The sequence below is a fragment of the Triplophysa dalaica genome, chromosome 20 (assembly GCF_015846415.1).
Source record: "Triplophysa dalaica isolate WHDGS20190420 chromosome 20, ASM1584641v1, whole genome shotgun sequence".
NCBI classification, from domain to species: Eukaryota; Metazoa; Chordata; class Actinopteri; order Cypriniformes; family Nemacheilidae; genus Triplophysa; species Triplophysa dalaica.
This window is the reverse complement of record NC_079561.1, coordinates 19,180,398-19,195,323: the sequence shown is the minus strand read 5'-3', so window position 1 is coordinate 19,195,323 and position 14,926 is coordinate 19,180,398. Positions and strand designations below refer to the sequence as shown.

Below are 14,926 nucleotides of genomic sequence, written 5' to 3'. Positions count from 1 at the left end.
ATGGATTAAAAATTAAATAAAAGCGTATCACTTGATTTTACCCATAGCTACGGGTTGTTGCTGCATGTCGTGAAAATGAGTACAAATTATTATAAGAAATGTTTTTTAGTCACCGAACTTAAGTTGTTTATCTTGTTTTCCAAATATTCGGATATTTGCTTTTCAATACAGGTGGCATGATTACCTGTTAGCTGTATGAGTGTGTGTTAGTGCGCACTACTACGTGACGTTACGTTACAGTGATATCCTGAAGATCCTTCATAAACTTCCGACATGGTCCAGTCACGGAATTATGATTAATTAATCCACCCTTACAATTGTTGTTATAAATACATCATCTACCGTCCAACCACAGATCGCTCGTAACCATAAAAGGTAATAAATTAACAATAATTTTGTTTGAACTCTTTGCAAATGTCATGCGCAATGACACGGGTTGTTACGGTAACGCATATGTGTCCGGAAATGATCGTGTAGTGAGGCATGTTGAATCGGTGCTCTCTGCTGGCGGACTGTAATGCTTCACTCTTCGGGTTTGGACGCGGGTCGGGTTTGATGGGCGATGGGTTTGATCGCTCGCGCGCGTAAAGAATGGTTCATCATCGGTATATTGCTCGTGATCACGTGCGCCAAGCTCGAGCCGTCCGTGGGGGTGAAAGGAGGTGAGACTGATAGAAATCTTACGGGTAATGTTAGACATCTGGTGTTGATAAAACTATTTAAAATAGTTTTCGACCATGATTACATAATAACATAATAAAGAATTACTTTATTCAAGCGAAACGGTTCTTGTTTTGGCTTCCTCTATAGTGGTCAAATGCATAAACAACTTAATTACAACTTAATTAGTTTTGTTAATAATTGTGGTGTTTGTTTTTGTGAAAACGGGTTTAGAATACGAGTTATTAATACGTTACAATTTCTGCCTTGATATTGTAAGCTTGATTAAGTGGGATGGCATCAGACTTTTGCATGCAAAGTTTAGTACATACGACATCATGTAAATAACATTACCACTGACTAGATCTGTTCGAAAGTGTGTATTGGATTTGATTAAATGTGTTATTTGGCCCAGATAAAGCTGGTTTATAGAGGCAGCAGGTTGATGGATGTGTTAAGCTCACCTGTGGTGACTGTAGTGACACGTTGCAACACCCGGATCTGAGAACAGTTTGCTTTAACACTGTCACTATGTTAAGTTCAAGACAGACTCTCCGTGTTTCAAAGGTTTGAAGATAGATGAGGAAATGCCTGGAACACCAAGTTGTCATCATAATACATAAGTAATCATAAATGATTATAATTATGAACATTTTCTCTGAGTTTGCTATAAATAAAAAGCAATGGTTACTGTAGTAAAATCATGGTGTTGTATAAAAATGATAACCAATCTTCCCAAAACATGGCTACTATATTTTAACTATATCAAACATTTTCAAAAGGAATTATCCTCTTTTAAGTTAATATCTGATGCAAAGCCTTATTCATTGCATTAAAAAGTCTGTTTGTCCTGTTCTCCTTCAGGTCCTCTTCGGCCAGAGTTCACCATTACCTATGTGGCAGTGTCTGTTATTTTCTTTAACAGTGGTTTATCTTTAAAAACAGAGGTGAGACTGATACCTCTTCAGGTATGTTTAGAGATGATCTATAGTGTTAAAATGAATCTCGCTCTCTCTTTCAGGAGTTAGCCAGCGCGTTAATGCACGTCAAGTTGCATTTCTTTGTCCAGACGTTCACACTTGTGTTTTTCCCCGTTGCCATTTGGCTCCTTCTTAAAGTTCTGGCGCTCACTGCGATCAACGTCTGGCTTCTGAAAGGGTACGTCTCTCTCTCTCTCTCTCTCTCTCTCTCTCTCTCTCTCTACCTGGTAAGTGCTCAACTGAATGGAGTCTGTGTTGATGAACTGCTCTCAGAGGTCCTCTGTGTGTTTAAGTCGTCACATTCAGCTGAAAGCCACACACATACACTCACAGAGTGGAAATACTCGAATTAGAAATAAAGAACAAATGGTGATTTTGTTTCATTGTCGTTGAACGTTGACACACATTTCCAGTTGTGTAATGACCCAGAGGGATCGACAGGGTGGGGTCGGTTTTTAACAAGAGCATTATGCATTTGCAGTGTGCAAATACAATGGAAAGTAAGAGAATTTTATGCTCAGTGAGTTTATTGGTCATTAAGGTGTGTGTGTGTGTGTGTGTCTCAGGTTGCAGACCGTTGCGTGTATGCCCCCTCCTGTCTCCTCGGCAGTCATTCTGACTAAAGCTGTGGGAGGAAATGAGGTAAAATATCACAGTAACTTTACAAACACATCTCATCAAAACATTTACACACTGCATCACAACTGTACAAACACAATCCATCTCAACTCTGCAGCAAAATATAGTGCACAGACCTTAAAGTTAAATCAGTTTAATATTGTCCTATTTTTGTTCTCTACAGGCTGCAGCCATTTTTAACTCTGCATTTGGGAGTTTCCTGGTAAGTGTGATCATATGGAGTATCAAGGTATCACAATGTAAGACTGAATGTGTGTGTCATGTGACCTGAGGGTTGTGTTCTCTGTCTGCAGGGGATTGTGGTCACTCCTCTACTTCTGCTGGTGTTTGTGAGGACAAACTTTTTTCTTTAATATCAGTAATGTTTAAAAGGAACACACACACCAATAAGCTGTGATATTGTGTTGTAACACTTATTGTATCTCTGGTCGGTGTGTGTGAAAATGTTTATTTATGATTTTATTGTGTGTAAGTGAAATCTTTCTTTATTCTATTGTGTGTGTGTGTGTGTTGGTGTAGTTGGGCTCCTCCTCGTCTGTCCCGTTCTCATCCATCTTCTCTCAGCTCTTCATGACTGTGGTCGTCCGCTCATAGTCGGTCAGGTGAGTGCGTGTGTAATGCTCATACAAGTGTGTGTGTGTGTGTGTGTGTAATGAAATCACATCTTTTGTTTTATTGAGATTTTGGAGCCATTCAAATCAAAGACATTTTGTCACAAGTTGTGACAACCAATGATGTTTGAATTCATAAATATAACAGATCTGTATTTTTATTTCATACAAAAATGTAATACAAAGTGCTTCACAGGTGATAAACAGCAAAATATTACAAATGACATTATATAATAATACAACAAATAAAGGAAATAAAAGAAAAAAGTAACAATTAAGACCAGAATTAAACAGATCTCTAACCACTTTTTTAGAATTTCAAATTTCTACACAACCGCGTAGGGAATTTCAAAAAATATGTTTTTAGCCTCTTTTTATAGTATAACATTTACATTTGGTCATTTGGCAGACGCTTTTATCCAAAGTGACTTACAGTGCACTTATTACAGGGACAATCCCCCTGGAGCAACATGGAGTAAAGTGTCTTGCTCAAGGACACACTGGTGGTGGCTGCTGGGATCGAACCAGCAATCTTTGATTTACCAGTTCAGTGTTTTAACCCACTAGACCACCATCTCACACTTAGTAAAAAAAAGTAAAAATATAAATACTTAGTATAAATACAATTCCACATTTTGTCCACATCCTAAGATTGACTGTGTGATATTCCAAAAGACCAGCACTAGAGGATCTCAAAGTATTTGGTTGAATAGTAGAAGTTAAGCATAGGTGGTCACGTGATATAAAACGCTCTGTGTTCATGTGTTCTGTATGTGTGTTAGGTATGCAGGAGGTTTCTAAGGGAGTGTCTGGACCGACGAAAACCTCCGTTCGGGACGGTGAGCAGCGTCGTTCTGCTCATGATCATCTACACCACCTTCTGTGACACCTTCTCCAACCCCAACATAGAGCTGGACCGTCTCAGTCTGCTCCTCGTCGTCTTCATCAGTACGATTCAAAGACTGTTGTCATGGAGATTTCTAACTTTCTGAAATAAGATAATAATCTCTCTCTCTCTTTCCTTTTCAGTTTTTACTATTCAGTTGAGCTTCATGTCTCTGATATTTATTATATCTACAAGGTGAGAGAGACACACACACACAATGGCGTATCAGTCTCACAGTGTATAGATGTAAATATTGTGTCTTTGTGATGTTTGTAGAAAATCCTCTGGATTCACAGCAGCTGACTCTGTGGCCATCCTCTTTTGTGCCACACACAAATCACTCACATTAGGTAAAACACACCTGAGTTCATTGAACCGTAATTTTTTTTTTGCGTAGTTAATGTTAAAGGTGTGTAATACACTTTGTGTGTAGGAATCCCCATGCTAAAGATCGTGTTTGAGGGCTACAAGCATCTGTCTCTGATCTCAGTGCCTCTGTTGATATATCATCCCGCTCAGATCCTGTTGGGCAGCATCTTACTTCCTTCCATTAAAACATGGATGACTGCGAGACAGAAGGTAACACACACATGGACTGCTAAACACACCTATCCTGTAGTTATAGAGAGGTCATATGATCAAACCACCAACACTTCAAAGGTCTCTGACACTCTCATTATTATGTTTCTCACTTTAATTCATAATTTGAATAATTTGGGGTTACCTTGAGTCAAGCGCCACTCAATTTATGAAAGTTTTAAATGAAAAATAAAGAAATCTATATATTACCTTTCACACTAAAGGACGATAACATTATATTTATTCTAAGTTTGCGTGCTGCTGTTTCTCAATTTTTAAATGTGCTGGCCCTTTAAATTATAATGGGTTTGATTAGTTGGTTTTATTGCTCGTCAGCTAAAAATCATTTTAAAATAAATCTATTTGACCTCTTTTTATTTCCCTAAACTCAAAACTGTTCTTACAGAAGGCTCATAAAAATACCATACAGTAGATTCATGATGCATTTTTTAAATGTGTTTTCTTTAAAGACCCTGACACCCGTATGAACCACGTTGGTCATTGAACGATGTGTAAAACGTGGCTGAGCCAAACCAGACCAGGAAAGAAAGAGACCAAACCGTAGCGTTCCGCTCTCCTGACGGCAGGATCAAGTGCCTTAAATCATCACCGCAGAACCTCGACACCCTCGCATCTACAGATGATTCCATCAGCCTTTTTATAAAGAACCTGAATGTATATTTTTATTTTTATATGAAATGTGAAATCTTTTCTTACTGCAGCCGCACTCAGACCTTCTTAGAAGAGTTATTTTTGTTTTTTAATCTTGCGGGAAGTATTAATGTGGCTCGATCGGGCCTTTGTTATTTTTGCAGTAGAAAGAAATAAGGAAAATCAACGTAATGCACTCTTAATATAAAAATATTGACAGTACTTAACAATGAAAGAGTATTATATAATCATTTATCTATTATTGATTTTTATCGGTTGTTTATTTTGGTGGAAAGCTTTGCAGTTTTGTCAAACTCAAAGGTCAGTAGTTTCAGGTCAGACAAGACTTCTCTTGTGATGTTAAGTTACTGGAGACAATAAATATTGTCATAAATTCTCTGATTCAGTGTGGTTTTGCGTTCTCAAACTAATTTTGACAGATCACATCACACTACATATAAATGTAGTATAAGCCATATCCCTACAAGACCAACTGTTTATTAAACACTGATTCATGCATGTATTCTTTTGTCAAAAAGCTTTAACATTAACAAAGAGACATACACTAACGGCTACACAAACATATTTAAGTGTTAAGTAACAAAGTATGATATATTTGATAACAATTTACAGTTTTTTATCAGTAAACTTCGTTAACATTGACTATAAAAAAAACTTCTACAGCATTTATCAATCTTTGTCCATGTAAATTTTAGTATTTACTAATACAATACAAATGTTGGAAAATAATATTTGTTAATGCAGAATGAATTAACACAAATTAACAGTTGAATTGGTATTATCTAACAGTAAATCAGAAAAGAATATAAGCTGTAAAATACACCAATATATTGCTCACTATAGCTCATGTTAACTAAATATTATGAATGAGGCATTTTTGTAGTTTTACAGTTTATTTATATTCTGTAGATAGCTCTGAAAACATAAAAATAAACACAATATGAATAATAATTTAACTCTGTTATTAACTGTCATTAAAAATGAAAAAAATATATATGTCAAGAAACGTTCAACACTTTCTAAACTATACATTTCATAAAAAAGATATTTGATTACTAAACATATATGATATTAAATTTCCACCGGGAAATCAAAATCGTCATCATTTATTCCCCCTCATGTGGTTACTCTTTCTTCAGTGGAACACTAAATAAGATATTTCGAGAAATGTCTCAGTGGTTTCGAATTCATATGATGAAAGTCAGAGGGGACAGATGACAGATTTTTAATTTTTTGGTGAACTATCCCTTTAATGCGAAAGCATTCTCTGCTTTTTTGTCTCTGTTTATAAATGTCATGCATCTGTGTACAGTATTTGTGCGTGCTGTCAGTCTCCTGTCGGGGTAATGAGATCATACTCGGACTGCAGCACCAGGAAACTGTTTTGTCGGATTTTGCGCACCTGCACCAGGTCTCCACACTCTTGCACATGGATGATGCCTCTGTTGTCATGGCGATGGTTATGAAGCGAGACGGCGGTCCGTTTGCGGCAGTGTTTCCTCTGCAGGTACCTGAGACCGCCGGCGATGGCCATGCCCAGAGCGGCGGAGAGACCCAGCAGCAGACCCAGCTCAGATCTGTTCTGTCTGGGGACGCGCTCCGGTCTCTCTCCTCCCGTCTCTGTAGCTCCTGGAAGATCTTTGGCACGGTTCCGTGGTTTGAGAAGATTTCCAGATGGATGAAACGTGTCCCGCTGTCTCTGGGTCACTGACACCGAAGCCTCTGTGGGCTTCTGGGATAGGAAGAGGTCTGAGAGAGATCGGCGAGGAGCCGGAGAGGGTTTGAGATGCGTGTGAGTGTTGCGTGTGTTGGGGATGTGACTGTGTAATGTGTTCATTCGATTAGGCGTGAGTGAGAGAGTAAAGGGAACAGTTGGTGTAGAAGTGTGTGACTGAGATGTCTGAGTGTCAATCAATGATTGTGAATTTGAGTGTGTATTAAAAGGTGAAATTGTGTGTGTGTCTTTAGATGTGTGTACGTTATATGGTGTGGAAGTGTTGAATGGTTCAAGTGTATTGGTGTATGTGTTGTATTGTGACTGTATGGAGGTGTGTGTGTTCAACGGTGCAGGTGTGGTTGTGTTATTCTGTGGTTGTGTAGAGGTGTGTGTGTTAAACGGTGCAGGTGTGTTGGTGTTTGTGTTATTCTGTGGTTGTATAGAGGTGTGTGTGTTAAACGGTGTGGGTGTGTTGGTGTTTGTGTTATTCTGTGGTTGTGTAGAGGTGTGTGTGTCCAACAGTGCCGGTGTGTTGGTGTGTGTGTTATTCTGCGGTTGTGTAGAGGTGTGTATGTTAAACGGTGCAGGTGTGTTGGTGTGTGTGTTATTCTGTTGTTGTGTAGAGGTGTGTGTGTTCAACGGTGCAGATGTGTTGGTGTGTGTGTTATTCTGTGGTTGTGTAGAGGTGTGTGTGTTCAACAGTACAGGTGTGTTGGTGTGTGTGTTATTCTGTGGTTGTTTAGAGGTGTGTGTGTCCAACGGTGCAGGTGTGTTGGTGTGTGTTCTATGTTGTGGTTGTGTAGAGGTGTGTGTGTTCAATGGTGCAGGTGTGTTGGTATACTTGTTACTTTGTGGTTGTGTAGAGATGTGTGTGTTATATTGTGAGTGTATGGAAAAGTGTGTGGTATATTGTGGTTGAGTAAAGGTGTGTGTGTCCAACGGTGCGGGTGTGTTGGTGTTTGTGTTATTCTGTGGTTGTGTAGAGGTGTGTGTGTCCAACGGTGCAGGTGTGATGGTGTGTGTGTTATTCTGCGTTTGTGTAGAGTTGTGTGTGTTAAACGGTGCAGGTGTGTTGGTGTGTGTGTTATTCTGTGCTGGTGTAGAGGTGTGTGTGTCCAACGGTGCGGGTGTGTTGGGGTGTGTGTTATTCTGCGGTTGTGTAGAGGTGTGTGTGTTAAACGGTGCAGGTGTGTTGGTGTGTATGTTATTCTGTGGTTGTGTAGAGGTGTGTGTGTTCAACGGTACAGGTGTGTTGGTGTGTGTGTTATTCTGTGGTTGTGTCGAGGTTTGTGTGTCCAACGGTGCAGGTGTGTTGGTGTGTGTGTTATTCTGTGGTTGTTTAGAGGTGTGTGTGTCCAACGGTGCGGGTGTGTTGGTGTGTGTGTTATTCTGTGGTTGTGTAGAGGTGTGTGTGTCCAATGGTGCAGGTGTGTTGGTGTGTGTGTTATTCTGTGGTTGTTTAGAGGTTTGTGTGTCCAACGGTGCGGGTGTGTTGGTGTGTGTGTTATTCTGTGGTTGTGTAGAGGTGTGTGTGTCCAACGGTGCAGGTGTGCTGGTGTGTGTGTTATTCTGTGGTTGTGTAGAGGTGTGCGTGCTCAACGGTCCAGGTGTGTTGGTGTGTGTGTTATATTGTGAGGGTATGGAAGAATGTTTGTTATATGGTGTAAGTGTGTTGGTGTGCATTTTATGTTGTAAGTTTATATAGCTGTATGTGTTCAACGGTGTGGGTGTGTTGTATTGTGGTTGTGTAGAGGTTTGTGTGTTATAATATAATGGTATAGAGGCGTGTGTGCTCAATGGAGCCGGTTTGGTTGTGTGTTTGTTATATTGTGAGTGTATGAAAGTGTGCGAGTTAGTTTGTGTAGACGTTTGTGTGTTTGTGGACAGTGTTGCTTTTTGGACTCTATGTTCCAACACAGAGGCTGCAAGTAAAGAAGAAATACACAAAATATACACAATTAAACCCTTAAAAATAATTATAATTATTGTGTAATAAACTGTGTGTCTGTGTGTGTTGTCACCTGTCACATTTGCTGTCTCTTGTCCTATGTGACCGTCAGTAACAGAAGAGCTCCGTGTCCCATCATGCACTACTGCTGATCTGATTCGAGCCCAGTACACAAAGTAAGACTGAACCAGTGTGATGCTACAGAGATGATGAGTCATTACACAACCGAACGGCTACATGTGTGTGTGTTATTTTGTTGCATGTCGTGTTGCTGCACTCACTAAAAGCGCAGGTCTCCGCTGGGTTGCGGTGGGGCTCTCCAGCTGAACGACAGGTTCCTCTTCATCATTTTGTCTGAGTGTGTGACCGTGTCATCAGGACTGACACAGGACAGTGTGTGTGTGCTGGGAGGGTGAAGCCTGAACTCTCCTCCAATCACACGATCCTCCAGCACTGAGCGCGCCTGCAGCAGAAACCCCATGAACGCCCGCGAGCTCTGCACGGTTACTGAAACAACAACACAACACACACACAAACACAAGTTCAACTAAAACACGAGAGTGTGTGTGTGCCTGAATGGGTGGCAGCAAGTACACAGATGTTTGTGTTTACCTGTGTGTGTGTTTACCTGTGAGTGTGTGATGCGGCAGGTACACTGACCGGCTGCTGCGTATCATTATGGCGGTGTGTGTGTGTTGTCGTAGAGAGCTGATGTGACCAGGGTTCATCGACACACATGAAGAAACACTCGCACCAAGAGAGAAACACACACAGCTGACGGGAAACAGCCAGATCATCACACTTCCAGCCAACACCACCTTCATCATCATCATCATCTTCATCATGTGTCCTGAATCACACACACAGCGTTACAGACCAGCATCATCCTCACCAAACTCAGCATCCACTCAAATACAATGCAGTACTACTTCAGCAAAACATGAAAAATGCTACAAACGTGATGTCAGTGCAAAACCATTTTCCTGTATATTCCTGTCGCTTTGAGCACATAGTTATTGACTACATGGAAAAAGCATTTGACTCTTTGAAGTTCTGGAATTTTTGTAAGTAAAAGAAGATCAAACTTTCAATATAAATTTGATTGATCAGTAGTTGATCTCAAAATTTGTTCACCGACACCTTTAATATCTGGACATTTCATTAAAACGACATTAAAAACTGCACATCACAAAAAAATCTGCATCACAGTTTATAAAATCTATAAATGACAGATGCTTAGAATAAATCTGTTTTAATGCTTAACATGTCAGTTCCCTTTTTATCAAACATGTAACAAGGTAAATAAACAGTAAATCAAAACCTTACTTACATTAAAGATGCTTCTGTGCTCACTGAGATTATACAAACAACTACCAGTGAACCTCTCTCTCTCTCTCTCTCTCTCTCTCTCTCTCTCTCTAGGATGTGCAACAGCTGCAGCTCCCGGAACTACAAAATCCTATGTGTACACACACTCTCTCCCACACACACAACAATCAAATCTCAGCACACCGCACGAAAATATTTTTTATTATTATAATATATTTATTAGGAGCATAAGGATGTGTTATCATGGAGATCCTTGCAGTGTATAACTTAGACACTAAAATAGATTATTGTTGTGGCCCACTTAATGAAACCATTCCCTGAAAATCTTCTATCATTAATTTGTACCCAAAAGTGACCAATCTGAGCAAAATCTCCCCTTGGAGGTGTAAGTCTTTGCAAAACACTATAAAATATGGTCAATAAAGGTTTTATTTAAAATGTAAAAAGTGTTTTAAGTTTAGGGTTAGAAATATATGGAATAGATATATATACAAAAGGAGTATATTAAAAAGTAAAAACTCTCAGATCTGTTATTGTGATATTTCTCATGGTTTGCGCCTAATGTAACAACAGTAAATGCGAATCTTACTGCGGCGAACGACCGCGCGCTCCAGTCCAGCAGGTGGCGCATCACGTGTCACAGAAAACGTGAAGAAAGATCAGCTCAGTTTCAACAGCAGTAAGTGTCGTGTTGTTTATGTTTTTCATCATTTATGTGCTTCATGTTTATGTTTGTTTTCTCTTTGGGGTGAGCGAAGCTTTTTCCTCGCTCACTGTAACTTGCAGTTTTTTTTATCGGACGCTTTAAAATCTTTAACGTTAGATGGTTATGTTTTTAGATGGAGTCAGGGAAAGTTTTTTCTTGATTTTATAAAGCTGCTGTCGTTTGTGATAATATTGTCATGTTGTTTTGTGCCGTATGAGTATGAACATGATTTTGATGTTTTGTTCAGGTGTCCATGATGATGGTGCAGGTGGATGTGATGTGCTGTAAATCAGTAGGAACTGATCTGTCTATGCTGGATATTGATGATTTGATGACAGAAATCTGTCAGCTGAAGAAAGAGGTGAAGTTACTGGAGACAAAACTCAGAGAGAGAGACCAACTCAACAGAAAGGTTTGGACACTTGTCATGTGTATGATATCTATACATGTAACATTGGTCTTCAAACTAGATTAAATGTATCAAAGCACTGAAATGTATGTTATTTTCAGGATGTATGTGGTGTTTCTCTCTGTGACTTCACTGATCAAACATCTCCAGATCTTCTGCTTTCTGTCTGTAATGAAGAGCAGAAGACATCAGTGAAGCTGCTGGACTGTGAGATGGAGCTGAAGACACAAATCAAAGAAGAACAAACAGATGAAGGTGATGAGATTTATTCAGGTGTGTCTCTTCTCTTCCTGACATAAAGACATTGAACACTATCCTTATAGTTTCAGAAGTGCTCAGTGCATTTCTGTACAATGTGATATTGATCACAATTACTTTCTCTGTTCATTTTAGACCTGATGGAGGTGAAGGAGGAAAAACCTCATCATCTCATAATGGGAGAAGAATCTCTGACCTGCTTGAACACTGAACAGAATTTCTCACCCAAAATGAATCAAATAGCAGCAACAGATCAAAAAGAGTCTTGTACCTGCCCTCAGTGTGGAAAGATCTTCACTCGCAAATCCAAACTTAATAGACACATAAAAATTCACACTGGAGAACGGCCATACACATGTGATCAGTGTGGGATGACCTTCATTCGTAACTTCCACCTTCAGAGGCACATGAAAATTCACACTGGAGAAAGATCTTATAGATGTGACCAGTGTGGAAGGACCTTTACTCGTAAAGACCATCTTAAAGACCACATGAGAGTTCACAATGGAAAACCTTACAGATGTGATCAGTGTGGAAAGATGTTCTTTTATAAAGCCATGCTTCAAGCTCACATGAGACGTCACACAGAAGAGAAATCTCAAAACTGCTCCTTATGTGAACGGAGTTTTAAATACTCTAAATGTCTTGAGACTCACAGGAAGAAGTGTTGCAAAGTTCATCCACATGAAACTGTTTAGATCAGAACATCCCTGAGATCATCTTCAGTAACTCACCAGAGATGGAGTTTGTCTTTGACCTTCACTAAATTAAGCTCTCAATGTAGGAGCCTAAACATTCAGTTCTGTCAATCATCAGGAGGGTGTATATAAGCGGCAGTCTCCATGTCGTTAGCTCTTCCAGCATCCCTCCTCCTATTTTTCCCTCATTTTTCCTCTTAGGACCCTCGGATTCGAGCCCCCTTCATGAAAAAGGCAGCGATTCAAGTTTTTGTTTACTGTTATCTGTTAGACTGAATGGGCAGACGAACCCTCGAAATGTTTTCTTTTCAAACAATGTAATAATTCAGGAAAAGCTTTTCGTAGTAATGTTAATATTTTATCAGCATTATGAATTTATTTGATCAAGGACTACTTGTTGGTCAACCATAGGCCAATAAATACAAGATTTGTGCAGTTTTGTGATCTTGTAAAGTTGAAGTGTTTACAGATGATCTAAGCGTTTTTAGGAGATACAGCTCATCTGAATTACAGTCTGGAATCAAACCTGTTATTACACAATGAGACATATGACGTGAGAGTAATACAGGTTTAGTCTAGAGTGATGGGTGAGATATCCTGGAACTGTGTATTTAAAGAATTTAATTGAAGATGTTTCATGTATTTCTCTTAGGCTGTGAAGGGCTCGAGGCCTGTAAATGCACGCTTAACTGGGTCTTTATGTATGTCTGATGACATTATTTCAAGAAAAAAACATACAAAGATATTTGGAAGTTGAATCTTCATTTCAGTTTTACCACAATCAGCAGACGTTGCTTCACGCAGCAGTCCACGAATCACAAAAAACAGCAGCTGTAAATGTTTTTAAGTGTGAATAAAACCGTTTACAACTGGATACACTGGCTTTTAAAAAAACATATAACAAAAAAATAACATCTGTAAACAATAGAGATGAGTGGGTAACTGTTGTAAATAACTTGTCAACCAGACACCGCTTCATTCTCCAGCAGGTAGCGCAAACGCAGTAATCGTCACAGAAAACACCACGTGAAGAACAAGAAGCTCATACTTTCAATACGAGGAAGCGTTGCTTTACTAAATATTCTTTTGTGAATCATACTTGTTTACTTTTCCGCTTACTGTAACCTGTTGATTTTCATTGATTTCAAATCTCCTCTCATGTGTAATTATGTAAAAATGTGTTTTTGCGATTGGTGTTTCGAGTCTGACGTCATAACTTGGTCATGTTTTTTGCCAGGTTTAAGAAGCATAGGTAGTTTAGATGGTTAGTGTAAGGGTTACGTAAGACTTGGAACAGCAAGTATTTAGTAAGTAGATATAATTTTGATGTTTTGTTGAGATGTCCATGATGATGGTGCAGGTGGATGTGATGTGCTGTAAATCAGTAGGAACTGATCTGTCAATGCTGGATATTGATGATTTGATGACAGAAATCTGTCTGTCAAATATAAAAATGTACATTGTTTAAAGTGCTGTAGATCAGACTTGAGAATCAAAGAAATATCAGATTTTGTCAAAAAAGCATTTACTCAAAAATACCATCTCAATGTGCACAAGTGAATACACACTGGAGAGAAACCTTGTCTATGTGACCAGTGTGGGAAGAGCTTCAGTCTGAAGGCAAATCTTAAATCTCACAGGAGAGTTCACACTGGAGAAAAGCCGTACAGATGTGATCAGTGTGGAAAGAGTTTTGCATCAGCAGTGACTCTGAGAGATCATCTTCTCTATCATTCAGGAGTGAGATCATTTCAGTGTGAACAGTGCAGTAGAACATTCATTACTACATTTGCTCTGAAGAGTCACATGAAGACTCATGCGAGTGTGAAGCCTCATGTCTGTTTCATATGTGAAAAGACTGTCTCAACACTCTCCGATCTTAAAGTACACAAGAAAACACACACAGTCATGTTATCATATGTGTGCTCTGAATGTGGCAAAACCAAACACCAGAGAGTTCACACTGAAGAGAAATCTGACCACTGCATCTCATGTGAACACAGCTCTAGAAAATCAAGATGTCTTGAGACCCGCAGAAAGAAGTCCTGCAAAGTTCAGCAGTTAAATAACTTGTGTTGAAGTGATTTCTGCTAAAGTAGTTTTATTCACGTAAGATAAATATTGAATACAAATAAGCTAAAATGACTTTTTTTACTTACCTAGTAAATTGTTTAAAAAATAAATATTAAGGGCTGGTTGCATACATCTGTTTTAAGGTAGACTTTAAAGTCACCAATCAGATTTTTTTTTCTTGAAGAGAGTTTTTTAAGACTATTGTCAAAAATCTAGGATTTGTCTAATTTACGATGAAAAAGTAAGACTGATCTCCAATATGAGGGATTCAACTTTAACACAGCACAAATGATCTATCATATTTCCCCCTATTTTATTAATGATTATTCCTCATAGTTATATTTTTGCCATTTTGTTTTTACAATTTAGCAAATGTGTGTATTTGTTATTGTGAGTTGTATGTTAGTCTCAAACTGCAATGAATCATAAAACAATTTTTGTCATTGATCGTCCAGACAACAACACAAAGTATTTGAGAATGAATGCTTGTAAACTTTTGAAATGATTGATTATCATTAATAATGATCAATATATCGGTCCCGCCTGCTCGTGTTGAAGAGCGAGAAGGGGCGGGGCTGATAAAAGTTACGTCAAAGTATACGTGTATATTATTCATAAACATCTCTAAATAAATACATAAATCATTTAGTATTTTTATTTTACTTTTGGTTAATTAGTTACATTTCTTAACTTACTAAATATATATATATAGATATCTTTCACTTGTGTTGCAGGAAGGGTTTCACTTTCAGTCTTGCTTA

The 14,926-nt window shown here is 38.7% G+C and overlaps 3 protein-coding genes across 4 annotated transcripts; 2 read left to right on the top strand and 1 right to left on the bottom strand.

Annotated features, from left to right (window-relative positions):
- The first annotated feature begins 449 nt into the window (after positions 1-449).
- Positions 450-5,408, top strand: slc10a7 (solute carrier family 10 member 7). The gene is given in 13 exon segments (XM_056733164.1): positions 450-662; positions 1,525-1,607; positions 1,682-1,818; positions 2,207-2,282; positions 2,443-2,481; positions 2,573-2,608; positions 2,799-2,859; positions 2,862-2,881; positions 3,673-3,838; positions 3,920-3,971; positions 4,053-4,126; positions 4,210-4,355; positions 4,826-5,408. Coding segments are annotated over 13 exon segments (1,008 nt in total). The 5' UTR covers positions 450-562; the 3' UTR covers positions 4,844-5,408.
- Positions 5,409-6,354: 946 nt separating this feature from the next.
- On the bottom strand, positions 6,355-9,369 carry LOC130409597 (reelin domain-containing protein 1-like). The gene is made up of 5 exons (XM_056733637.1): positions 9,321-9,369; positions 8,974-9,199; positions 8,766-8,890; positions 7,385-8,666; positions 6,355-6,847 (listed from the first exon to the last, which is right to left on the bottom strand). Exons 1-5 carry the CDS (start codon positions 9,367-9,369, stop codon positions 6,355-6,357), a joined length of 2,175 nt encoding a protein of 724 aa, XP_056589615.1.
- Positions 9,370-10,648: 1,279 nt separating this feature from the next.
- On the top strand, positions 10,649-12,966 carry LOC130409515 (gastrula zinc finger protein XlCGF7.1-like). 2 transcript variants are annotated; one of them, XM_056733538.1, is made up of 4 exons: positions 10,649-10,700; positions 10,975-11,139; positions 11,238-11,409; positions 11,530-12,966. In XM_056733538.1, the coding sequence occupies exons 2-4, from the start codon at positions 10,981-10,983 to the stop codon at positions 12,090-12,092; spliced, it is 894 nt and encodes a 297-aa protein (XP_056589516.1). In that variant the 5' UTR covers positions 10,649-10,700; positions 10,975-10,980; the 3' UTR covers positions 12,093-12,966. The 2 variants fall into 2 exon arrangements, with proteins under 2 accessions (XP_056589516.1, XP_056589515.1); XM_056733537.1 differs by lacking the exon at positions 10,649-10,700 and adding an exon at positions 10,717-10,769.
- The last annotated feature ends 1,960 nt before the right edge of the window (positions 12,967-14,926 follow it).

Bases quoted from the DNA above. Each gene is read 5' to 3' on its own strand.
- LOC130409597 (XM_056733637.1), bottom strand. From the start codon at position 9,369: ATGATACGCAGCAGCCGGTCAGTGTACCTGCCGCATCACACACTCACA. The intron at 8,667-8,765 runs GTGACAACACAC...CTTTACTTGCAG, and splicing joins AGAGACAGCAAATGTGACAG to CCTCTGTGTTGGAACATAGA. The intron at 6,848-7,384 runs GTTGAACACACA...CACATTACACAG, and splicing joins CACACCAACACATCTGCACC to TCACATCCCCAACACACGCA.
- LOC130409515 (XM_056733537.1), top strand. From the start codon at position 10,719: ATGTTTTTCATCATTTATGTGCTTCATGTTTATGTTTGTTTTCTCTTT. The intron at 10,770-10,974 runs GTGAGCGAAGCT...TGTTTTGTTCAG, and splicing joins ATGTTTGTTTTCTCTTTGGG to GTGTCCATGATGATGGTGCA. The intron at 11,140-11,237 runs GTTTGGACACTT...TGTTATTTTCAG, and splicing joins GAGACCAACTCAACAGAAAG to GATGTATGTGGTGTTTCTCT.